This window comes from Panthera onca, chromosome D2 (genome assembly GCF_046562875.1).
Source record: "Panthera onca isolate mPanOnc1 chromosome D2, mPanOnc1 haplotype 2, whole genome shotgun sequence".
Taxonomy (NCBI): domain Eukaryota; kingdom Metazoa; phylum Chordata; class Mammalia; order Carnivora; family Felidae; genus Panthera; species Panthera onca.
The window spans coordinates 32,668,809-32,696,600 of record NC_138349.1 but is presented as its reverse complement, the minus strand read 5'-3'; the positions used below and the strand labels follow the sequence as shown (position 1 = coordinate 32,696,600).

The 27,792-nt window shown below is 39.9% G+C and overlaps 1 protein-coding gene across 6 annotated transcripts in view; it reads left to right on the top strand.

Moving 5' to 3' along the window:
- ENTPD1 (ectonucleoside triphosphate diphosphohydrolase 1) overlaps window positions 1-27,792 on the top strand; it is a 132,206-nt gene that overhangs the window by 81,322 nt on the left and 23,092 nt on the right. For all 6 annotated transcript variants that reach the window (XR_013550535.1, XR_014135347.1, XM_078434675.2 and 3 more), the window contains 2 exons: window positions 6,691-6,818; window positions 25,359-25,476. Coding sequence is in view for 4 of the 6 variants with exons in the window: in XM_060641905.3 (XP_060497888.1) it covers window positions 6,691-6,818; window positions 25,359-25,476 (246 nt within the window). In the remaining 2 variants the exon portion in view is untranslated. The remainder of the gene's footprint in view (window positions 1-6,690; window positions 6,819-25,358; window positions 25,477-27,792) is intronic.

Genomic DNA, 27,792 nt, shown 5'->3' with positions numbered 1-27,792 from the left:
GAAATAAGTCAGATCTCTTAGAATAAGGCAAAACCTTGCTGGAACCTGCAAGGTCCTATAAGCAAGCAACCCAGTTACCCACCTGACAATCTTTTATTATTCTCCCCTGCATCACTCTTCCAGTCACACTGACCTCATGACCAGGCACTGTCTCACCTCAGGGCCTTTGCACATGGAATTCTGGTTGCTTTAAATGCTCTTGCTCAACAGGTATGCATGCTTTCTTTTCACATCTTTGACCGGCATCAATATCACCATCTCAGAGAGACCTTTCATAATAAACTTATCCTTTCTCATCACCTTTCCTGCTTTTTTCTCCTCCTTCCTTAGCACTTATGGTTATGTAATATACCCTAAATTTTACTTATCTTGTTTGTTGTCTTTTCTTCCAGACTAGGATATAAGCACCATGTGGATGAGGATGCTTATCTGTTTTGTTCATTGCTGTAGCTTAGAGCCTAGGGCAGGTCTAGTGCACAGTATAATACATTCCATAAATAATTATTGAATGACTAATTGAAAAAACAAATGAAGCATAGCCCCTCCCCAAATAGCTATAGACCTCCCAAACTGAAATGGCTCAATCCATTAAGTATCCAGAAGCAGCACATGGAGAGAGAACTACTGGAACAATTGAGCTTTGAAGCATATGGATGGGAACATAGCTTCCTATTGAGCTTGATTTTATTTTATTTATTTATTTATTTTTTTTATTTTTTAACGTTTGTTTATTTTTGAGACAGAGAGAGACAGAGCATGAATGGGGGAGGGTCAGAGAGAGGGAGACACAGAATCTGAAACAGGCTCCAGGCTCTGAGCTGTCAGCACAGAGCCCAACGCAGGGCTCGAACTCCGGGACCATGAGATCATGACCTGAGCTGAAGTCGGCCACTTAACCGACTGAGCCACCCAGGCGCCCCTTATTTTTTTAATTTTTATTTATTTACTTTGTTATTTTATTTTTTAATTTACATCCAAGTTAGTTAGCATATAGTGCAACAATGATGTCAGGAGTAGATTCCTTAGTGCCCCTTACCCATTTAGCCCATCCCCCCTCCCACAACCCCTCCAGTAACCCTCTGTTTATTCTCCATATTTAAGAGTCTCTTATGTTTTGTCCCCCTCCCTGTTTTATGTTATATTTGCTTCCTTTCCCTTGTGTTCTGCGTCTTAAAGTCCTCATATGAGTGAAGTCATATGATATTTGTCTTTCTCTGACTCATTTTGCTTAGCATAATACCCTCCAGTTCCATCCACATAGCTGCAAATGGCAAGATTTCATTCTTTTTGATTGCCGAATAATACTCCATTGTGTATATATATACCACTTCTTCTTTATCCATTCATCCATCGATGGACATTTGGGCTCTTTCCATACTTTGGCTATTGTTGATAGTGCTGCTCTAAACATTGGGGTGCATGTGCCCCTTCAAAACAGCATACCTGCCTCCCTTGGATAAATACCTAGTAGTGCAATTGCTGGGTCGTAGGGTAATTCTATTTTTAATTTTTTGAGGAACCTCCATACTGTTTTCCAGAGTGGCTGCACCAGTTTGCATTCCCACCAGCAGTGCAAAAGAGATCCTCTTTCTCCACATCCTTACCAACATCTGTTGTTGCCTGAGTTGTTAATGTTAGCCATTCTGACTGGTGTGAGGTGGTATCTCATTGTGGTTTTGATTTGTAGTTCCCTGATGATGAGTGATGTTGAGCATTTTTTCATGTGTTTGTTGGCTATCTTCTTTGGAAAAGTATCTATTCATGTCTTTTGCCCATTTCTTCACTGGATTATTTGTTTTTTGGGTGTTGAGTTTGGTGAGTTCTTAGAGATTTTGGATACTAACCCTTTATCTGATACGTCATTTGCAAATATCTTCTCCCATTCTGTCGGTTGCCTTTTAGTTTTGCTGATTGTTTCCTTCGCTGTGCAGAGGCTTTTTATTTTGATGAGGTCCCAATAGTTCATTTTTGCTTTTGTTTCCCTTGCCTCCAGAGACTTGTTGGAAAAGAAGTTGCTGTGGCCAAGATCAAAGAGGTTGTTGCCTGCTTTCTCCTTGAGGATTCTGATGGCCTCCTGTCTTACATTGAGGTCTTTCATCCATTTTGAGTTTATTTTTGTGTATGGTGTAGGAAAGTGGTTGAGGTTCATTTTTCTGCACGTCGCTGTTCAGTTTTCCCAGCACTACTTGCTGAAGAGACTGTCTGTATTCCATTGGATATTCTTTCCTGCTTTGTCAACAATTAGTTGGCCATACATTTGTGGGTCCACTTCTGGGTTCTCTATTCTGTTCCATTGATCTGAGTGTCTGTTTTTGTGCCAGTACCATCCTGTCTTGATGATTACAGCTTTGTGATACAGCCTGAAGTCTGGCTATTGAGCTTGATTTTAAAAGAGACAAGGAAAAAGAAGTGGAGAAAGAGGGGAATAGAATTCTAAGTGATAGAAATTTCAGATTCTCAGGAGAAGAATCTGAAGATTTATTTATTCATTATACTGGGAATATGGCAATGAGCAAGCCAGAAGAAAAGTCCCTGCACTCAGGATATTTACATTCTAGTGAACATAATGTCAGGCAGTATGATCTTGAAGAAAAACATCTGCTTCTTGGAATGGTGAGATAGAAAGGGCTTACATTTCCAGAGGGTTGAGAGGTATAGGTAGATCAGTATGGCTTTCATCTGGCAGCCCACAGGAAGCTACCTTAGACTCTTGATCAGGAAGAACCATGGGAATGTCAGTTATGGGAGATTTCTGCAGCCATACATGGATGGATTCTGATAGGGAAGGGCACTGGAAGGGGTGAAAGGTATAAGAAAGGTCTGCCGTAGCAGAGGTGGAAGTGACTGGACCAGAGTGGATATCACCACAGAAGAGGGTGGGTCTAAGGCACCTGGAATGAACTGAGAATTGAGAAAGATCTTAAAACCCTGAAGTGTGAGAACAATCTAAATGTGTGTCACCAAGAACAACTACTTGATGGAAAAGAAGGAAGATAGGAGAAATGGAGCAGGGACTTTGACGCTGGGATTTGGGGGAATGGTGGGGCCAGATTAGGACCAGGCCCTTGAACTTCAGTGACTATCCTGTCACTGGGCTTTGTCAATGCCCACATCAAGGGCCACAGCACTCTACTGGTGTTTACTCACCAGTGTTTGTCTGTGTTTGCTCTTCTTCTATGTGATGAGCCAAGCTTAGTCCGGATGTGACCCATCAAATTGGAAACGGTCTGAATCTAGTGAGTCACACAGGATCTGCAGAGTAAAACTTGGGTTGTTTTTGCCTGAAAGCCACCACATCTGCCAACACTCCAAATCTTTTTATTCATATAGTAAAATTTTAAGATATTACGTCTTTGATATCATGAAGTAGAGATGCCAGGATTTCTCTGTTCAGCAGAATTTTCACTAAGGACAAAACTAAATAAGACTGATCTTCACTTTAATAGGATGCTAACTATAGATGTCAGGATGGCTGTTGCATAAGAATAAAAACATCATTTTTTGTTTTTGTTTTTTTTCCTCAGACATAGCTAATTGGCTTGAAATCAATCAGTTTTCTCAAAGCTTGCGTTTCCTTCAGTTTTGTGTCTCAAGTGAGAGCTGAACTTTCTACTTGGTTCTCTCATCTTAAATAGAAACATTTCCCTGCTTATCATATGAAAGGGGAAAATGGGAAGGAAGTAGTAATCTTGAATTTTCCAGTATAGTGAGACAATTCAAAGGAAAACAAACACAACACTTTGCCATTAGATATTCTGATAAAAAATGTTTCTTGAAATTGGTTTTTGAAATTGTATTTCACATGGTGTGATAGAAACCAAATATCTGTTATCCACAAGGCAAATTAAGGGCTTTTCAAGGAGTCTGGGAGACACAGTCACTGTGAATTTTCCATAACAGGATTTGATAAAAGCAGTCATGACATCTGAAAGATTTCTGGGGGCCAGAGAAGAGGGGTAGTAACCTAAGTGGTTCCCTTTTTATGAGCACAACACAGCTAAGTCCCACCTGGACCCTTGTGTTTAGTGGTACATCTAGGACCACCTCCTAAGAAGAGTCTGGCTTCCTGCATGTGATCAGGGCTTTGGGAAACTACCTGCCATAATCCATAGAAAACATGGTAGTATTTTAATTACTCCTCCCTGGGAATCTAGCCAGTTACATAAAAAACAAACTGAGCCATTATTTTTTTGGTTTATTTTAAAAAACGTGTATGAAAAGTTCCTTAGCTTTCTCTTCAAGTTCTTTTTCTTGTCTTATCTTTAATAAGAATATGATAAAAGTCTTCAATACATTCTAATAATATGGATGTCATCGAAAACCTGGGTAAATGTGGGAAAGTATATTTCCAACTGTTCAGGAATAATGACGTTAGTAAATAATCTCATTAGGAAATGGAAGAAACAGTCACATTGAGCTGTTTCCTACTTCAGGGCTTTTGCAGTTGCTGTCCCCTTTTTCTGAAATGTTGTTACTCCTTCTCATAGCTCAACATCCAGGTCTCAGCTCAAATGTCACCTTCTTGGAGAGGCTTTCCTGCTTCAGTTTAATTCTCCCACCACAACTTTGCTGCATATCCCATTACTTAATTTCCATTAAACTGTAAACATTCCTTAGTTTAAATTTCTTCTTAGCATGTATCATGACCTGAAGTCACTTATTTGTCACTTCTGTTCTGGTTTATTTATCTCCCCAGCTAGATTGTGAACTCCAAAGAGTGGGGACCTTGTTGGTCTTTTTCACCACTAAGATTAGTGCCCAATGGATGTGGAAGGAAAGTGAGAAAGCAAAATTGTCATACTTATGAGAACAAAACAACTTAATAGGTAGATTTTTTGGGAACAGCTTGAGGGAGTAGAGCATTCAAAATTCAATTAAAGTAGAAATATTGCTGCAGTGCGCTACCCTTGGTATTTGATTTGTAATTGTTCATCCAAAGTGCTGCTTGTTACGAGTTGTGATTGTCAATATCATAACTTTGGGAACTGAGGCAGGTAGTACCTAGGGGATGCTCTTTTCCAGACTTCAGAACCTTGGCATCAAACACACTTCTGTCATACCAGTTATATTAGGATGTTTTGGCTTCAAAGTATTAAAATATTGACTCTAACTGGGCCAAAGCATAAGTCTCATGGGAGGACTGGATCAGGATTTGTTGTTTCACCAGTACAAAATGCCATCAAAAACTTAAGTTCTCTCCATCTCTGTGTTCTGCCATCATTGGATGTCATCCTATCCAGGCAGGGCAATGTCTGAGGAAGACGAGAATGCTGCCTTTCTTTTCCTGAACTTGCCCCAGCAGCCTTCCTCTAGGATCTCATGGACTATTTTTGGGTACATATCCATTGTTGAACTAGTCATTGGTGAGGGAATGAGATTATGCACAACAATCAGGCTTGACCCTGAGCTGGAGGGTTGTATCCTTTTCCCATGAGGTATGTGGACCGCTTGGAGGAATGGCAAGCATCTGAACAAAATTGAAGTTCTTTTGAGAAGGGAGAAGGGGTGGGGGAAGTGCTGTATATTTCATCTATTGTTGCTGTGTTTGGAAGCAGTAGCTAATGATTTTGTTAAAACTTTTTCTCCTAAGTTTTATACTGTTTGGTCTGATGGGTAAAGATTGGTCAAGATACTAGAGGTTGATGAGCAGACTGGAGACCCATGCAGTTACAATTCTTTGGATTAAATCCAAGCTTCTGCTCAAAAGCTTAAGGAGGAACTCCTGTTTCAGTATGCGGTAGCTGCTGCTAATCAAGAGGGAAACCCAGAGGGAAAGACTCAATTGGGCTCCTCTTTCAGCTGTTTTAATCCCGTGCCCTGTCTTTAGAGAAGTGGAGTCTCTTCTGTAGAACCCATCTCATTTCACGTGCTTCTTTATTGCTTTATCCTATCCTTCTTCTTCAAAGTCTAAGAAAAAAGTTTAGGGATAGTTTGGGAAGTTGAAAGAGGAAGAGAGTGAGTTGTTAGAATGGAGGGAGTGGGCAGCATTCCATTTCTTGTTCACTTCTGCTATATGCTGTCTTCATAATGATCAAAGTAATTTTTGCCTTTTATCTAATTCTTTGCTTGGAGCTTTTTTATGTCCCATGACAGGTTAAGAACAGAATAGATGAGATAATGGGAATGAAGATATGTTCAAAACTCCACAGCCTCTATGCTATTACCAATTACAACATATAATGTGGCTGAAATGCAAGGGGATATCAAGCCAGAAAATATCTTGAGGTAGTGGGAGTTTCATGTTTGATGATATATTCTGAATACTTTTTAACATCTTTTTTTTTAAATACTTTTTAACATCTTAAACATTTTGTGGTATATTTGAGAAATGAGGACGATTCTTGCTTTTTTGTTATTTGTTACTTGTATCCTGATGGACCTATATGACCTATTAAACTGCCAATTTGGGATTCTTCTGTCTCCTCATTCCTTATCTGACCACTGACCCAATTCTGTCCATTCTCCTTACCAAAGCCACTAATTCAGTCTTGGTCCTCATCACAGAACAAACAAATCCTTTTGTTCTTGAATTATTTACCTATTACTTTGCAAGTGTTTTATGAATAAAGATGGACCTTTATCTATCTTTGATGTCTCCAGATAGCGAGCACAAGACAATACAGAAAGTAGAGGAAAAGTCAATGTTTGTTGACTTCTTATTGATATTTCCATTTCTGCTTTTGATTTTAGAGTCTGAACTGAAGAGTTTTTGTTCTAGAAATGTACTGATCATCCTTGGCTTCTCCTCTATCATGGCTGTGATTGCTTTGATCGCTGTGGGGCTGACCCAGAACAAACCATTGCCAGAAAATGTTAAGGTAAATCAAATCTTGAGGGGGTCTGGTTGGGGTTGGGCGAGGGAAGGAAGTTATGGTAAATCAGAGCTTTCAGGAGGAGTGGAGGTTCTGGCAGCTCAGGAGCAAGTCAATATCCATTGAATTAAGGGGGTAAAATGGAAACAATGTTCATTCTGGAAGAGAGAATGCCTTGAATCAATTAGTGGTAGGAAGAGAATTGTGTTTATGTTTGTTCAGCAATAATTATTATTAGTACTTTAACAGAAACAGATACTTAATTCACTACATCCAGATATGCACTAGTATTTTGTGGGAATATTTTGTGCTGATATTCTCTGATCTAGTACTATCTCTACTTCTTACTCCTTGTTTCATTGTGGATGTGTCACAGCACTGTACTCTTTGTTCTTCTTATTCAATTACTACTGTCACCAAAATAATAAAATTTATTAGCACTGTATAAAGCACTTTGAAGGTCAAAGAATGTGGAGATCTGTTCCTCATCTCCAAAATACTAAAGAAAGAAGCAAAATCAGTTTTAAAAATGCAAAGAAAATATACATGTATCGAATATAGTAATTTGAAATGAATTCATGGGTGGACAGATTTCTTGGGAAATTTCCAACATTTGAAGAGCTAGTTAATATCATTGAAAATAAGAATGAAATTTTGCCATTTACAACAACATGGATGGCACTAGAGTGTATTATTTAAGCGAAATAAGTCAGTCAGAGAAAGACAAATATATAATTTCACTCATATGTGGAATTAAAAAAATTTTTTTTAATGTTTTTATTTATTTTTGAAGGAGAGAGAGACAGAGCATGAGCAGGGGAGGAGCAGAGAAAGAGGGTGACATAGAATTTGAAGCAGGCTCCAGGCTCTAAGCTGTCAGCACAGAGCCCAATGTGGGGCTCGAACTCACAAACTGTGAGATCATGACCTGAGCCGAAGTCGGACGCTTAACCGACTGAGCCACCCAGGTGCCCCACTCATATGTGGAATTTAAGAAACAAAACAGATGAACATAGGGGAAGAGAAGGAAAAATAAGACAAAAACAGAGGAGGCAACCCATAAGAGACTCTTAAATACAGAAAATAAACTGAGGGTTGCTGGAGGGGAGGTAGGTTGGGGGGATGGGCTAAATGAGTGATGGGCATTATGGAGGGCACTTGCTGGGATGAGCACTGGGCGTCATATGTAAGTGACAGAATCAATGGGTTCTACTCCTGAAATCAATACTACACTGTATGTTAACTAACTTGAATTAAATAAATAAATTTTTAAAAATAATTAGGGTCATTAACTCTGTTGTGATTTATTTCTGCTTCCTTTCAAACTCATCAAAGTAAAATTTCTAAAACATGAATCTCTCATGAGTACCTTATAATGTGGTCATTATTTAATCTGTTAAGTAATAAGCATATGGTAAATGTAAATTTATGTTGTAAACACACCTTTTTAAACTTTCATTGAAATTAATCTACAAGTAAATAAAACTAAAATGGCCCAGAATATATCAATATGCTAATGTTGTACATATTGGCACGTATGTACATGAACTATACATATGTTCAGAAGTTAACTTGACCATGGAGGCTCTGGAATACATCTTCAAAAGTATATTTTCTTGTATTTGAAGTTACTAAACTGTGAGACTGGAAAGATGGATGCATATGCCGGGCTTCTAAAACTTTTGCCACCCACCCAAATCAGTTGCTGTATAGCAGAGGCCTGGATATTTCATTGGCATTCCTTTGCAACACGAACTCAACTCAGTGGAACTGTGCACAGCAGCCCCTTTGTCAGCACAGAAGGCTGATATTATCTCATTGTCGATGGTCTCTTGCCTTTTAATGTTGAGTGATGTCGGCTCTCTTGGCAAAACTTCACTCACAGTTGAAGTCTCGTGACATCTTGGTTCTGCTATTTGTTTACCAGCTCCAAAAGTACATGCCTTCTTGATTTGACCTTTTTACATGTTCATTATTGCATCATTGGAGAGGGGGACTGTCTAGGAGGCAAAATCCATGACAGACCTGAGCTCCGTGTTCCCAAAGAATACTTCTGCAATCACAGTGGTCACCATTGACTCTGTTGTGATTCTGTGTTGTATTGGACCCACAAAATGGAACAAAGTCTTTAAATAAAAAGTATGAGTATTTGAAGAGTAGGCACTGGCATATGAAATGAATCTTTATAGCAATATCACTGGTTTATTTAACACAAAGATCAATTTATATATGCAAGTTAGCTATTTATTAAGGTCATACATTAATTTTAATAAGATTGCTGGCATATATTGAGGGCAAAAGTATTTTAGGCACTTGTCTTTGGTGATGGCTGTAAGCTATGTATGCTACCCAATTTGATAGTCATTAGCCCTATACAGCTATTTCAACTTAAGTTAATTAAAATAAAAGATCTTGTCTTTAATTGTGCCAGCCACATTCCAAGTATTCAATAGCCTCCTGTGGCTGGTGGCTACTAAATTGGACAGTGCAGACATAGAACATTTCCATTGCTGCAGAAAATTTAATTGGACATTGCTGCTTTGGAGCATACTCTTTGATAATATCTCTTAAATCATTCAAAACTAAGTTTGATGAATAAGGTGTATCATTAAATATTATATAATCTAAAATAAGGAGCAATAAACGAGACTCTTTTCTTGGGTGGTTTGTAAAATAATACCAGGATCATCCCAAATATCATGAGCTACTTGAGTGCTTTGAGTAGTTTGTTGGAATCAGTTTATTTCCTTTCAAAAATGATTTAAAGAATAACACTTATTTTGATATTTGTACCTGGTACATTTGTTTGAAAAATGTATAACATCAAACTTCTGGGGAAGATGGAGTAGGAGGACCCTAAGCTCATCTTGTTCCATGGAACAAGATAACACCTACATCAGTGTAAGTAACCCAGAAAGTGATCTGAAGACTGGCAGAACAGACTTTCCACAGTTAAATGTAGAGAAGAGGACCACATTGCAGAGGGTAGGAAGGGCAGAGATGTGTTTAGAAGCTAAATGGAACTGTGTGACTGTCTGTGGGAGGGAAGAACAATACAGGCATGGAAAGGGGAGAGGACAAGACTCTCACACCAAGCACCTCAGGCACGGGGATCCTGCATGTGAAGCAGGGGCCTATACCTGGAACTTTGAAAATTAGTGAGCTCAGTTCTGGAAGAGCTGGGATGGTGAGAGGAAACTAAGTCCCCAGCCTTAAAAAGATAGCACAACAAACAGCCCCTGGAGATACAACCTAGAAGCAGCAGTTTGAAAATCACCTGGGGTGTACAAGAGGGAGATTTGTTTACTAATCTCAGAGCATGTGCTTGGAAGGGTAGGGATCATTGAGAGACTTCTCCAGGAACAAAGGAGCTGGTAGATGCCATCTCCTCCCCCACCTCCCAACATAAACACATGGACACCTGTGAACCAGCACTGTTCCAACACTACCTAACTTGCTAACAGCCTGCCCCCACCCTTGTGTTCTCCTGAGGACATGCAGGTGTCTCACTCCAGGTCTATCACAACAGACCTTGCTAACACAACCCACCCTGCTCCCAAGTGCTTCTTGGGATCCACTCCCTCTAATCCAGCCAGCCTTGGTTCTGGTGGCCACAGGTCCCCTTCCACAGCAGACCTACACAAACCTTGCTAACACTGTGTGCCTCAGGCCCCCAGCCCCACATTCTTCTGTGTACCTGCCCCGTCCAATATGCCCTTGACCAGAGCCCATCCAAAGTGGTGCAACAAGCCTAGCAATGTGTAAGCAGCCCTGATGACCCAGCACCACTCCAAAGTGACTCCTGCCCCAGGGAGAAAAGATAACCACACACACCAGTCTGCCTGCAGCCCTAGCAGTGGTCTGGGGCAGATATCTGGTCTGACTGTGGGCCCCTTCAACCAATGAAAGTCTCTCAGAAGACAACACAAGAAACACCCTGCAGTTTGTGCTAATGCATCTCTGGCCAACCCCTGGTCTGACTCAACTCAAGCCAAAGGTGGCCCCAGACTGGTCCACTAACAGCACAGGGACCAAACCCTGCCCACAATAGGCAAAGAGAGCCATCGCAGACAATTGGACTGAAGTAAAAAGTGGCTCAGCCACAACAACAGGGCACATGCATCACACATAGGAGACACCCCTGAAGTGCCAGGTTCTGGTGAACAGGGAACACTGCACGCCAGGGCACTACAGGACCTCTTCTTTATAAGGCCATTACTTTCAAGTACAGGGGATGTAGCTATCTTTCTTAACACAGAGAAGAAAAAAATGCAGAGAATTAGACAAAATGAGGAGACAGAGGAATTTGTCCCAAAGAAAAGAACAGAACAAAATCACAGCAAGAGATAACAAACAGAGATAAGTAATATGCCTGACAGAGAATTTAAATTAATGGTCATAAAGATACCCACTGGACTTGAGAAAAGAGTGACACCCTTAACAAAGAAATAGAAAACAAAAAAAGAACCAATCAGAGATGAAGTACTCAAACTGAAATAAAAAATACACTAGATGGAATAAATAGTAGACTAGAGGAAGCAGAAGAATGGATCAGTGACCTGGAGGGCAGAGTAATGGGAAGCCATCAAGCTGAATGGGAGAAAAAAATAAAAACAGAGTTAGGGAACTCAGCAACACCATCAAGCATAAAAACATTTGCATTATAGGGCTCCCAGAAGGAGAAGAGAGTGTAAAGGGGGGCAGAAAATTTATTTGAAAAAATAGCTGAAAACCTCCTGGATCTAGGGAAGGAAACAGAAATCCAGATCCAGGAGGATCTCTTTGAGTGGTAAGGAAAGATCATAGGCAGGAGTAAGAAAAGTAGGAAGCAGGAACCCATGAACAGCGAGATCATGACCTGAGCCAAAGTCAGACACTCAGTTGACTGAGCCACCCAGGTGCCCACAGAATACACATTCTTTTCAAGTGCACACAGAATGTTCTCCAGAATAGATCACATATTAGGCTACAAAGCAAGTCTCAATAAATTAAAAAATACTGAAGTCATACCATGGATCTTTTTGGACTACAACACTCTGAAACTAGAAATCAACCACAAGCAAGAATCTGGAAAGAGCACAGATATATGGAAGTTAAAGAGCGTGCTACTAAACAATGAGTGGGTCAACCAAGAAATCAAAGAGGAAATAAATACATGGAGACAAATGCAAATGAAAACATAATTGTTCAAAATTTGGGGGATGCAGCAAAGTTGTTCTAAGAGGGAAGTTAATACCAATACAGGCCTAACTCAAAAAACAAGAAAAATCTTAAATAAACAACCTAATCTTACACCTAAAGGAGCTAGAAGGATAAGAAACAAAACCCCAAACGAGTAGGAGGAAGGAAATATTAAAGATTAGAGCAGAAATAAACTCAGTGGCAACTAAAAATGACAATAGAACATATCAATGAAACCAGAGCTGGTTCTTTAAAAAGATCAACCAACTTGATAAACCTTTATCCAGGCTCATCAAAGAGAGGGAGAGAGAGAGAGAGAGAGAGAGAGAGAGAGAGAGAGAGATGACTCAAACAGAATCAAAAAAGGAAAGAGGATAAATACCAATACCACAGAAATATAAAGGATTATAAGAGAATATTATGAAAAATTATATGACAACAAACTGGGCAACCTAGAAGAAATGGACAAATTCCTAGAAACATCGCCTCCCAAATTTGAATCAAGAATAAATAGAAAATTTGAGTAGACCTATTACCAACAAAGAAATTGAATCAGTAATCAAAAAACTCCCAACAAATACAAATCCAGGACCAGACGGCTTAAGAGGTGAATTCTACTAAACATCTATGTATGTAGGTATGTGTGTGTATTTTAAAGATTTTATTAAATAATCTCTACACCCAACGTGGGGTTCGAATTTACAATCCCAAAATCAAGAGTCACATGCTCTACCAACTGAGCCAGCCAGATGCCCCTCTACCAAACATTTAAAGAGCTAATACCTATTTTTCTCAAACTATTCCCAAAAACAGAAGAGGAAGGAAAGCTTCCAAATTCATTCTATGAGGCCATCATTACCCTGATACCAAAACCAGATAAAGACACTACAAAAAAAGACAACTACAGGCTAATATCTCTGATGAACATAGATGCAAAAATCCTCAATAAAATATTAGCAAACCAAATCCAACAATACATTAAGTCATTCACTACAATCAAGTGGGATTTATTCCTGGGCTTCAAGGTAGTTTAATATTCACAAATCAATCAGCATGATATATCACATCTGCAAGAGAAAGGATAAAAACCATATTATCATCTCAATAGATGGAGAAAAAGAATGCAACAAAGTATAATATCCATTCATGACAAAAACCCTCAACAAAGTACGTTTAGAGGGAACATGCATAAACATAGTAAAGACCGTATATAAAAAACCCACAGCTGGGATGCCTGGCTGACTCAGTCAGTAGAGCATGTTACTCTTGATCTTGGGGTTGTGAGTTCAAGCTCCACTATGGGTGTAGAGATTACCTAAAAATAATATCTTTAAAAAAAAAAACCCACAGCTAACAGCTCAATAGTGAAAAGCTTTCCCCCTAATGTCAGGAATAAGACAAGGATGTCCACTCACCATTTTATTCAACATGGTACTAGAAGTCCTAGCCACAGCAATCAGACAAGAAAAAGAAACAAAATGGTATCCAGATTGGTAAGGAAGAAGGAAAACTTTCACTATTTGCAGATGACATGATACTATATATAGAAAACCCTAAAGACTCCACCAAAAAACTACTAAAACTGATAAATGAATTCAGTAAGGTCAGAGGATACAAAATCAATATACAGAAATCCATTGCATATCTATACACTAATAAGAAGTAACAGAAAGAGAATGTAAGAAAAAAATCCCTTTACAATTGCACCAAAAAAATAAAATGCCTAGGAATAAACTTAATCAAGGAAGTGAAAGTCTCGTAGTCTGAGAACTATAAAACACTGATGAAAGAAACTGAAGATAACACAAGCAAATGAAAGATATTCCATGCTCATGGATTGAGAGAACCAATATTGTTGAAATGTCCATACTACCCAAAGCAATCTACAGACTTAATGCAATCCCTATCAAAATACTAATAGTATTTTCACGGAACAAGAACAAACAATCCAAAAATGTGTATGGAACCACAAAGACCCTGAATAACCAAAGCAATCTTGAAAAAGAAGAACAAAACCAGAGATATCAGAATCCCAGATTTCAAAATAGTGTGGTACTGGCACAAAAATAGACACACAGATCAATAGAACAGAATCAAGAGCCCAGAAACAAACCCATAATTATATGGTAAATTAATCTTTGATAAAGGTGGCAAGAATGTGCAATGGGAAGAAGTTTCTTCAACAAATGGTGTCGGGAATACTGGACACATACATGCAAAAGAATGAAACTGGACTACCTTCTTACACCATACAAAAAAGAAACTCAAAATTGATTAAGGACCTAAATGTGAGACCTGAAACCATAAAAATACTAGAAGAGAACACAGGCAGTAATTTCTTTCACATCAGCCATAGCAACATTTTTCTTGATATGTCTTCTGAAGCAAGGGAAACAAAAGCAAAAATAATCTATTGGGATTTCTTCAAAATAAAAACTTCTGCACAGCAAAGGAAACAATCAACAAAACTAAAAAAAGACAGCCTACTGGGTGGGAGATGATATTTTCAAATGACATATCTAGTAAAGTGTTACTATTCAAAATATATTAAAAACTTATACAGCTCAACACCAAAAAACCAGATAATCCGATTAAAAATGGACAGAAGACGTGTACAGACATTTCTCTAAAGAAGACATACAGATGGACAACAGACACATGCAAAGATGCTCAACATCACTTATCATCGGGGATGTGTCAATCAAAACCACAATGAGATATCACCTCACACCTGTTAGAATGCCTAGACTCAAAAACACAAAGAACAACAAGTGTTGGTGAGGATGTGGGAAAAGGGAACCATTGTGCACTATTGGTGGGAATGCAAACTGGCACATCCACTGTGGAAAGCACTGTGGAAAACACACACATATATATGATATATATATATATATATATATATATATATATATATATATATATATATCTCATACATATGGAATATTATTCATCCATAAAAAGAATTAAATCTTGCCATTTGCAACAACATGGATAGTGCTAAAGATAGAGAGTATAATGCTAAATGAAATGAGTCAGGGAAAGACAAATGCCATGTTTTCACTTATCTGTGGAATTTAAGAAACAAACAAAAAAGAGACAACCCAAAAAACAGACTCAACTATAGACAACAAACTGATCGTTACCAGAGGGCAGGTTGGGTGGGGAGATGAGTGAAATAGGTGAAGGAGATTAAGAGTACACTTATCATGATGAGCACTGAGTAATGTGTAGAATTGTTGAATCACTATATTCTACACCTGAAACTAATATAACATTGTATGTAACTATACTGGAATTAAAATAAAATAAAAATATATAACATCATCTCTTTATGACCATACCTTATTTAGCAGATCTTTGTTCACAGATTCATGTATCAACAATTATGTATTAAGTATCTGTGTTAGGCACTGGGCTACACAATTGGGAAGCCAGTATAGATATGATTGAGCTTACTATCTGGGGAAGGAAACACATTTAATAGATGGCACAAATTATTAATTATAGTTGTGATGAATGCCACCAAGTGAAAGCCAGGCAGTGTTCCTTGAAAGAAATCACATTTACAATGTTTGAAGGATGATTAGAAGTTAGCTGAGTTAGGGGTGCCTGTATGGCTCAGTCGGTTAAGCGTCCAACTTAGGTCATGGTCTCAAGGTTCATGAGTTTGAGCTCCGTGTTGGGCTCTGCTGACAGCTCAGAGCCTGGAGCCTGCTTCAGATTCTGTGTCTCCCTCTCTCTTTGCCCCTCCCCCACTCATGCTCTCTGTCTCTCTGTCTCTCCGTCTCTGTCTCAAAAATGAATAAACATTGGGGCGCCTGGGTGGCTCAGTCGGTTAAGCGTCCGACTTTGGCTCAGGTCACGATCTCGCGGTCCGCGGGTTCGAGCCCCGCGTCGGGCTCTGGGCTGATGGCTCAGAGCCTGGAGCCTGCTTCCGATTCTGTGTTTCCCTCTCTCTCTGCCCCTCCCCCGTTCATGCTGTGTCTCTCTCTGTCTGAAAAATAAATAAACGTTAAAAAAAAAAAAAGAAAAAAATATTTAAAAAAAAATGAATAAACATTAAAAAAAAACACCTTTTTTTTTTTTTTTTAAGGAATGAACATACCTTACTTTTCGAAGTTAGCTGAGTTAGGGGCACCTGAGAAGCTCAGCCAGTTAAACATTCAACTCCTGATCTTGGCTCAGGTCTTGATCTCAGTGTTGTGAGTTCATCCCCCAAATTGGGCTCTGCACTGGGCTTGAGTCTACTTTAATAAATAAATAAATAAATAAATAAATAAATAAATAAATAAATAAATAAGAGGAAGTTAGCTGAGGTAGAGATGGATAGAGAGTATTCCAGGCAAAAGGAAAGCAAGTCCAAGAATCTCACAGATAAAGATGGTGAGAGAGGTGGTGCAGTCTGTTTCTTGCAAATCAGGTTGAGGATTTTAGTTTTAATCCTAAGAGCAATGGGAAGGACAGTAACATCAGATTTGTGTTTTGCAGAGATCACTCTGGCTGCAATGAAGTAGAGGGTGGGAGGATAAGAGCAGATGTAGGAGACTAGGCTATTACAGTAATTTGGAAGGGGGAGAAGGTTTTGAGTTAAGTTTCTGAAGAAAAATGTTTTTGTTTTTGAGGTCTTGGACATCCAAGGAGAAATGTCAAAGCAGTTGGATAATCAGATCTAGACCTCATAGAAGAGGTGTAGACCCACACTGCTTATGAGAAGTATAATGCAAGCCACATTTTAATTTTTCTAGGAGCAGCACTTTTAAAAAGTAGAAAGAGGTGAAATTAATTTTAATAATAATGTAATTAATTAAATGCATTAATTAAATTTTAATGTAGTGCAATTCATTATATCCAAAATATTATTTCAACATTCCATCAAAATAATTATTAATGAAACATTTCCCATTCCTTTTTTCATGCTATTTTCAAAATCCAATGCAATCTTTAACTTAAGTCACATGTTAATACAGACTATGGTTGGCCCTTGAACAACATGGGTGGTTAGGAGTACCATTCCCTGCCACACAGTCAAAAATCCGTGTATAACTTTTGATTCCCCAAAAACTTAATTGCCTAGTCTTGACCAGAAGCCTTACCAATAACATAAACATAAAATATGATTCACACATATTTTGTATGTTGTATGTATTATATACTGTATTCATACAATAAAGTGAGCTTGAGAAAAGAAAACGTTACGAAAATAAGAAGAGGGCACCTCGATGGTGGTTCAGTTGTTAAGCATCTGACTTCAGCTCAAGTCATGATCTCACAGTTTGTGGATTCAAGTCCCCACTCGGGTGAGCACAATCCCTGCTTCTCTGTCTCCTCTCTCTCTCTCTGCCCCTCCCTCACTTGTGCTCTCTATCTCTCTCTCAGAAAGAAAGAAAGAAAGAAAGAAAGAAAGAAAGAAAGAAAGAAAGAAAGAAAGAAGGAAAGAAAGAGAGAGAGAAAGAAAGAAAGAAAGAAAGAAAGAAAGAAAGAAAAAGAAAAAAGCAAATCATAAGAAAAGAAAAATAAGATAAAAACAGGGAAGCAAACCACAAGAGACTCTTAAATACATAGAGCAAACTGAGGGTTGCTGGAGGGGTAATTAGGTCAGGGGATGGGCTAAATGGGTGATGGGCATTAAGGAGGGCACTTGTTGGGATGAGCACTGGGTATTATATATAAGTGATGAATCACTGGGTTCTATTCCTGAAACCAAGACTGCACTGTATGTTAACTAACTTGAATTTAAATAAATAAATTTTAAAAAGAAAATCATAATAAGGGAAAATACATTTACAGCATTGTGCTGTATTTACTGAAAAGAATCCATGTATAAATGGACCTGCATAGTTCAAATCTGTGTTGTTCAAGGGTCACCTGCAGTCAACATTTCAAGGGCTCAATAGCCACAAGGGCTATTTCAAGGGCTGCCTTATTGAACAGTATGGGTCTAGACTAAAGATATGGTTCTTATGTCATTGATGTATTGAAGTCCTAGAAGTATATGAGATTATAGGAAAGGGGTAAAAAGCAAGAAGAGGGCAAGGACCAAGTCCTGAGGAATTCTGTCATTCTAATATAGTGCTTGCAGTTTATAAATCATTTCCATTTTTTCTTCCAGGACTGCTCTAAGGAATGAAAGATTATCCTCATAGATAAACAAAATGAGGGCCTTTGAGGTTCTCTTGCACAAGGCTCAGTATCTCATGGGTTACCACAAGAATTAATTGGGATAAATAAATGCAAATGTGAAGTGCTGAGCAGTAGTCCTGGCCCACTGTGGACACTCAGCAATTGATAGATCATATATTATCATCTTTGCAGCCTGTCTGCCTGGTGACAAATTGCCATTTTATCCCTGCTTCTTCCCATCTAACCCACCCTTGTCTAACCCAGCCCAGGTCAACCCTCCCATTCTGCTGATGCAGTCCTGTCATCTTCCTACCTAACCCAGTTTGGATTCTGCCTTAATGGAGAAGTAGTGGCCTCATGCCCACGCCACATCTAGAAAAACACAAGAACTCCTTCTTGTACTGATGTGTTGTTTACTTGCCCAGCTACTGAGGTGGTAAGCATGTTGAGGACAGGGCCTGGATTTCATATGTCGTTGCATGCATTTTATTATTTATTCACTCAACTTATTCACTTAACAAATAGACATTGACCATCTACTCTTTTTTAAAAAATTTTATTTATTTTTAATTTAATTTATTTTTAAATTTACATCCAAGTTAGTTAGCATATAGTGCAATAATGATTTCAGGAGTAGATTCCTTAATGCCCCCTACCCATTTAGCCCATCCCCCCTCCCACAACCCCTCCAGCAACCCTCTGTTTGTTTTGCATATTTAAGAGTTTTTTATGTTTTATCCATATATGAGGATTTTAAGATACAAAACAGACCATCTACTCTTATTTTAGGTCCTGGGTATATGCCAATGAGCAAGACTGGCAAAGTCCTTACTTTCATGGAGCTTATAGTCTAGTGGAAGAGATAATCATTAATCAAATAATCACAAAATCCATGTTAAATTATAACCAGCACAGCATCTGACTTGGTTGCCTCATAGAAGTTTGCTGGCTCAATGAATAGAGTTACACAGGTAAAACTGCCTCCTACTTGGATGTGAAGAGCATGTGAAGGACCAGATTGATGGCAAGATTTGTCAACGTGGGAGGGGGCCTCTGTCTCCAAATCCCCTGGAGACCAGGGTTCCCTATTCCACCCCCGTCCTCCCAGCCCCAGCTCAGTTTGAACCTTCAGGTTGCAGGGTTTGAAAAACCTACCTGTTGAATATGCATTCTGGGACATTCTCATGCCCTTAAAGTCTGGGAACCAACTGTCCCATAGATATGCAATGATGACTTTCAAAAAATAGGCCTTAGTGAACTATGTGCCCCCTGGGAAAGTGCCTTTATCCTAGTGGACCTGGATGGGGAGGTAGCTTTTCAGATCTGCTCAGTTCATCACTTCCTTAATTTCCTGCTCATTAGTGAACACTGGCATTTAGCGAGTTACCAGATATTCCTTATAGCACAAACATTCTACATTCTGGCACACACAGATCCCCACAGGGTTCTCTCAAAGGCACCAGACTGACCCAGTACCAAACCACATGCCTTCATTAACAGCTGCCACTTCTGTGGAAAGCCTGCTGGCTCAGGGACCAGATGGTTTTGATTTCAGTCTCAGATCTGCTACTTTCTGCTATGAGACTTGAGCAAGTAGGATTCTCTCTCTATGCCTCAGTTTCCTCATATTAAAATGGAAGTGGTTGTGAGGATTATAAGGAATAATACCAGTGGCTCACTTATCAGAGTATCTAGCACATCAGAAGCCCTCGTGGAGACCAGCTGTCCATACTACTTTGAGGGAGATGAGTTCTAGGGAAGGCCGTTAGCTGCTAATCTGTTAAGGTTGCTGAGCCTGTCCCAGTATATCTGCTTTTTCACAGGGAATTAAAGTGGTCTTTTTCGTTAAGCATTTGTGATTGTGCGATTGTATCTTTTTATGGAGAATTTGGAAGGATTTGCTCCAATTTTCAATCTCAAATTCTCCCGGAAAATGTCTATATTATTTGTACTCCACTGGATTTTAATGTTGTCTTGTTTAAAAAACAATCCCTGGTGATGGATGGTGGTGGTGTTTGCACCAAAGTGTGAATGTACTTAATGCCATTGAACGTACACTGAACGTACACTTAAAATGGTTAAGTTTATGTTCGGTGTATTTTACCACAATTAAACAGACAAAAGCAATAAAACTATGGTTTGTATTGAAGGTCCAGTAATTCCAATTAAAGGGGAAAAAAAGGCAGAAAATGGTCTCCAATTGTTTATAGGCCCTGCCGGCATTGCTGTAGCTAATGGAGACCTGATTTGTTTATAGAGTACTAGAGTCAAGTTCAAAAGGATTAGTTTTATTTATTCAAAAGGACTCACTGAAACAGACTGAGGAGGCTGCTAAAAGTACAACTAAAGCTACAGAGACTTTTAAGAAAGATTCTAAAGAACCAGTATGTTTGAAATGACCAAGAGAAGTTAATTATCCCATGGCTGCCCATGTTACCTGGCTTACGGGTTGGCTTTGGGTGGTGGTGGTAGTGGTGGTGGAAGTCAACCCCAATGGCACTACTTTATATTGGGCTGTGAATATTAACTTCTTTTGAGACTGGAAGGAGTGCAGGAACCATATAACTCTAACCCCCCTCATTCATTCATTCGATACAACAATTGTCTGTTGAATTCCTTCTTTGTGCCTAACACGAGGTAGTGTATACTGTGGTGGATGCTGGCTATACCATGGTAAGCAAAATAGAGCTGCCTGAACAATGTACCACATCCTTATGGGGAAGACAGACATGAAGCAAATAGCCACACAGACATGTAGTACACGTCATGGTAAGTGCTGTCTTTAGAGCAAAAGTACAGGTACTCTGAGCCATGGATTAGGAGGGTAGAGTCAAATCTGAGGTCAGAGAAGGCTGGCATCTCAGGTGAAGGGCATTCTGGGCCAAGGCTGTGGAACAGAAGCTACCTGTCCTCCAGGGAATCGAGGGCTGGTCAGTGTCATGGCAGGTGCTTCTGAATGAGAAGACTGAGGTTGAATATCTCACTTCTGCAGAGTCAGGAATACAAGTAGATCATCTGATGCTCCAGTTTTCTGTTTACCCCCACATCTAGGGACATTTACTCAGACTCCTGGACTTGTGACATTTGTGCAGGTAGAATTACTTCCATCTTAAGGAGAGTTTTGGCCCACCTCCACATGACCCCTCTCGGTGGGCTCAGGGTCTGTTGTCACCTGCACCTCCAGGTCTTCACCAAATGCCCTACATTGGCCTCTCCATGAACCAAGCAAGGTCATTTTTATTATTCCTTTTTCTAGAGCACTGCTTCTGTTCACTCAACATAGCTTAGGAAGATTGGTTATGATTTTAAAATCGTGGACATGATCAAAAACTAGCCTAAGATAAAATTGTATACAACAGTAAGATTTCAGCTATATAAAAATTTATGCATTTAGGAAAGACTGGAAGGAGATAAATCAAAATGACGGTGATGTCTAGTTGGTAGGATCTTAAGTATCTTTTTACGCCTCTCCCCTTCATTTCCTAGATGCTATTTAATAAATATTTAAAATAGAAAGTAATATTGAAATATTATTAAATATTTAATAAATATTTAAAATAGAAAGTAATATTGAAATAATAATAGGGGAATGTCGTATCTCTTCATCATCACACAAATCTTTGTTGTTTCTTTAATGTGAAGAACAGACTCACAGGGGCTTTTAGAAGTGTTTTAAATATGAGCTACAGAAGCACTGGGTAAGAGTGATCGGATGGCACAAGACAAAGCATCTGTCAAAGCATTTCTGTTGGGTGGAGATTTTTATTTTAAACAGAATTCTGTTGTCATGGAGTCTAGGGAATGCTGGCTCAAACAAAGTTAGGCAAGTTTCTCCACCACCAGACTTCTGTGAAGCATTCACTACCTAGTGGGTTTTATGAACCCAGGAGAGAGGAAGAGAGAGAGCACATTCAGCTTTCCCCAGATTTCTGGGAAGGTTTATTTGCTTGGATCCTTGCAGGCTTTGTGCTCGCTGGAACATGCACTGGAAATGCTGCTGTGAAAAAGAAACAAAAGGCGGTGGCCACCTGGGCCCCACATGGGTCTCCTAAGGCCTTGACTATCTGGACTTGTTAGGCAAGTTGTCAAATTGTACCGGACATAGTTTCTCATCTATCAAATACAAAGATTAGATGGAATGAACTTCTAGCTCTAAGATAGGAATGTGTAAAAATGCTGACAGTTTTGTAACAATGAAAGGCAGACTTCCAAAATGTTCAAACAGAATGTTCATACAATCAAGCTTTATCTGTCCCTCAAGCAGCAAGTGATGCCAGTTCTTTACTCTGCAAACCACTTCCGAAGACAAAAAATATTTGGCACCGTTCAACAGATTAGCATTCCAGTCTGCTGTATACACAAGGTGAAATGTCCTCAATGCCTGTGTTACAGTATACACTCCACCTTCTCAAACACTTGACAAGCGAAATGTAGTGAAAACAATCGTTTTTTAGCCACCTCCCTGCGTAAGGCCTTCGAGAAGCAGGCTGATAGAAGTAAGGCTGATTCCTTTGCTTTACTGGAAGAGTGACCTTCATGTCAACAAATAGAATGTCCTGATTCCAGATAGAGGCTGCTTGCTGCTGCTGCCTTGATAGATTTTATCATCTGCTGCTGTGGTTGGAACATTTTCTGGCGGGAAGGATTCACGGACCCTGCTAGGGAACAACAGAATTTTCTGCTGTGCAACCTCTGAGACTCTGTCTCCACTCTAGGAGGCTTCCCATGGTTCCAAAGGCCCCACACCCCAGGCGTTCCCCTCTCTGCCGGCAGTGGTCAATACCTAAGTCAATTCGTGGTTTCCTCTCACTGCAAGCCTGCTTGCAGAGGAGTCTGTCCAGCTTGCTTTCTTGCCAAGTATACAGGCATTTTTCTTTTTAAGGGCATAATGCTCATTGCCACAGGGAGTCCTGCTGTGTGTAACTGAGCTGAGAACACTGTGGAGGTTATGGAGGTTCAAGGATCCTCCCACTGCTGCACACTGATACTCCCTAATCTGGAAAAACAGAATAAAGCTTGACACCTCAGCAGAGTCCACTTGTAGCTCTTCCCAGTGGTCCAGGGAGGTCTCTTGAATCCTCATTCTTGTCTTCTTTTCTCCCTGGAAGTTCTTAGGTTCTTACCAAGTAATAAGACAGTGTGAGAGGATATATATAAAACAGCTGCTGAGCTGAGCATTATCAAGAGGCAGACCACACTTTGAGGTCCACAGAAGCAAAGTGTGATGAGAGTGATTGGCTCACATTTTAGAAATGCTTCCTCTTTTTCTCTTCCTTCTGCTTCCCCGTTTGCTTTCCTTCATGTTTCTGTCTAGTTTAGGGCGGATAAATAAAAGTACATGTGCTGTCATGCTCTCCTCACAAAATCATGGCGGACATTGTTATTCAATCATGGCATTTTTCCTGATTGAACTTAGGGATGTAACCAAAGATGAAGATGAGATGATCAAAAAGGGCAGTCGGGGGCTGCCTGGGTGGCTCAGTCAGTTAAGCGTCCGACTTCGGCTCAGGTCACGATCTGCCCTCGAGTTTGTGCGCTCAAGCCCCGCATCGGGCTCTGTGCTGACAGCTCAGAGCCTGGAGCCTGCTTCGGATTCTGTGTCTCCCCCTCTCTCTGCCCCTCCCCTGCTCATGCTCTGTGTCTCTGTCTCAATAATAAAGAAATGTTAAAAAAATAAATTAAAAAAGGCATTCGGCAGTCTACTCCTAGGTAGATATCCAAATGAAATGAGAGCTTATATCCACAAAATGACATGTGCAAGAATGTTCCTGGCGGTTATATGCCCAGTAGTCCCAAACTGGAAACAACTCAAATGTCCACCAATAATAGAATGGATAAAAATATAGTGCATGCAGTAAAAAATGAAATATTCCACAGCAACAAAAAAGGATGAACTATTGCTGCACACAGTCTGGAAGCATCTGAGAGACAGTATAGAGGAAAAGAAGCTACCCATAAAGGAGACACACAGTGTGAGTCTCTTTACCACAGCTCAGAAATAAGCAAAACTCACCTGTGGTCATAGAAATCAAGACAAAGGTTACCCTCAGGAGAAACTGACTGAAAGGGGCACTAGGAAGCCTTCTCAGGAGTAGAAAATGTTCTGAATCTCGATATTGGTGGTGGTGTATATGGATGTGCACATATGCAAAAATTCATTGGGATGCACACCTAAAATCTGTGCACTTGGCTGCAGTTACCCCTTGTTAAAAGCCTTTAATAGGGGATCAGTTTGAGAGCTGCTGTTCTGCCCTTGCTCCTGTGTTTGTCTGTATATACAGCATGAGGACTTGGGTGTGACTGTGATCCAAATCCAGGCTCTGTCACCTATTGGCTCTGTATCTTGAGTAAATTACTTAACCTCTTTGTACTTTAGTTTCTTACCTCTATAGCACGGATAAAAAGAGTACCTACACTACAGCACAGTTTTGACGGTCAAGTCAAATAACTCTTACAAAAAGCTTCAGACAACATCTCCCTGGTACATTTAACGTACTCATGAAATGTAATGTGAGGACTTTGTTCTTTCCCCCTTTCTCCTCTGACCATCTAGTTCTTTCTCATACTGACTTCTCCCCCTGTCTTCCCATCATCTTTCTTCCTTTATTCTTGCTTTCATACCCCCTAGATGCAAAAGCCCAAAACATGAAAATACATATTTTAAAAGTTTTATTGAATACAATATATAGTTATATTCATAATTAAAAAGCAGGCACGCTTAGTATTTTCCATGTGTCTCTTCCAAAGCCCAGGCCACATACCAGACCAATTAAACCACATATCTGGGGATGGAACACGGGCATCAGTAGCCTCTGAGGCTCTCTAGGTGATTCTGACATGATTCCAGTGTGTACATAAGTTTGGGCACTGCCGGTTTCATGGCTGTCTGTTCCATCCATATTGTCTTAGCTGCTTCAGCATATGGTTCTGATTCCTGGCTGGCCATTAGAATCACCTGAGAAGCTTCTAATTCATACTGAGTCTCAGGCCCCATCCTGGGTAAGGCCTGGATATTTCTAATGTGCAACCAGCATTAAGAGCCACTGTTCTAGAGGGATTGGTATCCTGGTAGGTCTTGTGATCAGGGCGACACCAGGCATACCCCCTCCACCCCCATGTCTGTCTTGAATTAAAATCCTTCTCTTCGTTTTTGAAAACTCCTATCTTTGTCTCCTTTCTGTTGCAAGCTGAGTATGGAGAAGAATATTGTAATGCTGATAAATTCTTGATATGTTTTACTCTCAGTATGGGATTGTGCTGGATGCAGGCTCTTCTCACACGAGTTTGTACATCTATAAGTGGCCAGCGGAAAAGGAGAATGACACAGGGGTGGTGCACCAGATAGAAGAGTGCAAGCTGAAAGGTAAGATGAAGGAGAAGGGGGGAGGGGAGACAGTGGGGCATGAGAACACGAGGAAAACATACATGAGAACATGTGTGGCAAGTGGAACTCATGAGAAAAAGGAAGTTGGGTAAAAGAACATAGTGGAGCTGCTGTTGTTGCTATTTTATTGTCATTATAAAAATAATATTGAAATCAGTCCTTAATGATGGAGCCCTTGAGGAAGAAACAAACTTAAAAACCCTTGAGTAATATGGTAGCTCCCATCACCTGGACACTTCTGTGTGCCATGCACCAAGTGCTGTAGATGCATTATTTCATCTTCACGGTCTCCCTTTGACATATGGAATATTAGTCCCATGGTTTAAAAATGAGGATCAGGGGCACCTGGGTGGCGCAGTCGGTTAAGCGTCCGACTTCAGCCAGGTCACGATCTCGCGGACCGTGAGTTCGAGCCCCGCGTCAGGCTCTGGGCTGATGGCTCAGAGCCTGGAGCCTGTTTCCGAGTCTGTGTCTCCCTCTCTCTCTGCCCCTCCCCTGTTCATGCTCTGTCTCTCTCTGTCCCAAAAATAAATTAAAAAAAAAAAAAAAAAACGTTGAAAAAAAAAAAAAATGAGGATCAGATGCCTGGGTGGCTCAGTTGGTTAAGTGCCCAACTCTTAGTTTTGGCTCAGGTCATGATCTCATGGTTCATGAGTTCAAGCCTTGTGTAGGGCTCTGCGCTGATAGCACGGAGCCTGCTTGGAATTCTCTGTCTCCCTCTCTGCCCCTCCCTCACTCATGCTATCTCTTTCTCAAAATAAACAAACTTTAAAAAACAAAATAAAAATGAGGGCATTGAGCTTAAGAGAGGTTATGCCACTTGTTAAGGTTGCTTTGAGCTAGTAATTGATGGAACTGGGGTTCAAATGGAGATCTGCTCAACTTTGAACCCATGACTTCTCCAGTGGTTCTCAAATTTGAATCTTTAGCAGAGCCCCCTGGAGGGTTTGTTAAAACACTGATGCTGGGTTCCACCCCCAGGGTTTCTGAGGTAGGAGGTCTGGGACAGGCCCCAGAATTTGCATTTCTAACAGGTTCCCAGGTGATGTTGATGCTGTTGGTCCAAAGAATTATTACTCTTAATCTTGGTCCCCTAAGCTACAGCTTGGAAGAAATTTTCAAAAGCCTTTAGTTTTCACATAGGCACGGAAGGCCAAAATCATAGACTCCTAGGCCTGGAAAAGGACCTCGTGGATCATTTCAATCTTCTCATTTCAGTCTTCTCAGATTGAATGTTCAATGTTCTCAGAGAAGGAAGCAAAAACCTGGAAGACTAGTGACTTATTGGTAGCAACAGAACCAGGACAAGAATCTAGGTCTCTTAACTGCACTCCAGGCTCGATGCTACTCTGAATCACCGCATTACATACTGACTTTTGTTCCTAGTTAGTTTTCTCCTAAGGTCACAGAACAGGTTAGAGTTGTCCGTTCAGCTCCTTCCACTCCATCCACCCAATGCCCCAACATGCACTGAATGTTACCACACTGCACCATCCTCTTTTACCTTTATCTCTCTTGGCCTTCTGAGTCAGGGGCCCATTGTATATTTTTAGTCAGACAGGTAATCTAGCTCCAAGAAGATTGACTTTTACTTTGATGACCTGCAGGGTCCCCCAATTTTCAAAGTTTTCCAAGAAAGTGGTAGAGAGGAGATGTTTTCAAGAGAACAAGTCATTTTACCCAGTAGCTTAATGTCCTCAAATGTTGGCCTCGTCCATTTTGAGACAGTACTTTAAGCATTTCTTAAAGCCCAAATCCCTCATTTTATTGACTTCTCATTAATTCACTGTCTTCCTTTTTTTTTTTTTTAAAGCGTTGCTTGTATTTTTTTAATTTAGTAGCTACCTTTCTTCTGAGACTCATCCCATGTGTGTCTGGCCTAACACACGCAGGGCTTTTCCCTTCTCAGAGAGAATTCTCTAATCAAATATTTAGATGAAAGTTGAGTGGAAAGCCTCCAGTTCTTGAAGGCTAGCCTTTTTGAATCAAAACGGTTAGCTGATAACTTAGAGCTGATTTTTCATTACTGTTAAGTAAATAGGCTCTTTTAAAAACCTGTGAAAGATATGGATAACATATCTGACCATTATCTTTAATTCACATTTTCACTAAAAAGCACTGACGGTGTAGATGTTTATTTTAAAGTGAGCTGAAATTGTTAAGCATAACTTCAAAAAGCTTAAGGAATCTTGGCTCTAATCCTCTTCTTAGCAACATTTAGTTTTGCTCTAACACTGGAAAAATAGTTTCACTAGGGGGACTGGGTTTCAGAGTGGAAAAATCTCTGAGGAGACA